This window comes from Protobothrops mucrosquamatus, unplaced genomic scaffold (genome assembly GCF_001527695.2).
Source record: "Protobothrops mucrosquamatus isolate PMUCROS unplaced genomic scaffold, P.Mucros_1.0 scaffold49579, whole genome shotgun sequence".
NCBI classification, from domain to species: domain Eukaryota; kingdom Metazoa; phylum Chordata; class Lepidosauria; order Squamata; family Viperidae; genus Protobothrops; species Protobothrops mucrosquamatus.
The window spans coordinates 1-1055 of record NW_015435306.1 but is presented as its reverse complement, the minus strand read 5'-3'; the positions used below and the strand labels follow the sequence as shown (position 1 = coordinate 1055).

General features: G+C 46.7%; 1 protein-coding gene across 1 annotated transcript; it reads right to left on the bottom strand.

The window, feature by feature from the left end:
• Window positions 1-208: 208 nt before the first annotated feature.
• LOC107302330 (C-reactive protein-like) lies at window positions 209-837 on the bottom strand (the record flags this gene model as incomplete). Its single annotated transcript, XM_015831426.1, has 1 exon — window positions 209-837. A coding segment is annotated over one exon (629 nt), but the record flags the coding sequence as incomplete, so codon positions are not given.
• Between the last annotated feature and the right edge of the window lie 218 nt (window positions 838-1055).

The following is a 1055-nucleotide window of genomic DNA, read 5'->3' as shown; positions in this document are numbered from 1 at the left end:
CATAAGAAGAACCCACAAGGAACAGGCAGCAGAACATGACCAAAGAAGTTAATTTTATTGATAAAGAAACCAGCATGCTCACACCTGCTTTTCAAGCATGGATCACCTGCCTGTAATTCATCAACGGCTACTTGAGCCATTGGCATCCCATTGCAGAAATATAGATTTTTTTTTTCCAAAGAGAATTTTCTTTTCTTCTGTCTTTCTTTCAACAGATGCATTCCTCTTGGGGACTCAGCAAATCGTCCACAAAGACCTCGTTCTTGATGGTGTAGCTCAGGGACTTCCAGCTAATCAGACGGTTAGTAATGTCAATGTTGTTCTTGGACAGTCTAACCAAAGATGGGTTCAGCACCCAGGACCACATGTTGACCTCTGAAATCTCCCCCACAAAGGATTCGTTGAGATAAAAGCCCCCTCCGAAGGAGTCCTGGTCCTGCCCCAGCATGATGGAGGCCTCCTGGCTGATGCTGTAGCCCTTTTTCAGACTCTGTCGAGGAAAAGGTTTTCCGTTGAGCCAGAACCGGACCAGCCCATTGCTGGAGTCCCAGGACACACAGATGTGATCCCAGCTCGGTTCAACCTTCTCAGGAACATTGAAAGTTACGCTGGAACCACCAACGTAAATGAAATATTTGTTGGCATGGCTCTTGAAAATCAGAAAATCATTGCTATTTGACTGGGTGGCATAAGAGAAGAGGCCATACGAACGGGACAGGAGGGTGTAGTGTCTCAAACAGACGGTCAGCTTGGTCAAGGGTTTCTGGTTGGAGACATGGAGAAGCACAACAGCTGTGGTAGATGCTGTTGGGAAAACAAAGACCTTGTTCCAGAGATCTAGAAGGAGAGAAAAGAGATCCTGATAAGCAGGACGCCAGCCTGAGAACTTGTGGAGCAGAGTTAGTTTCCCACGGTCCGTTTTGGCCCAGCAGAGAGGAAAAGCAGAGAGGACATCAAAGTAAGTCATCTATCCAGGAATCACGGACTTGGATTCTTAGGGGATCCTGAAGAAGTTGTTCCTCTCAGTTCAAATACAGGGAATGGGGGCAAGTTTG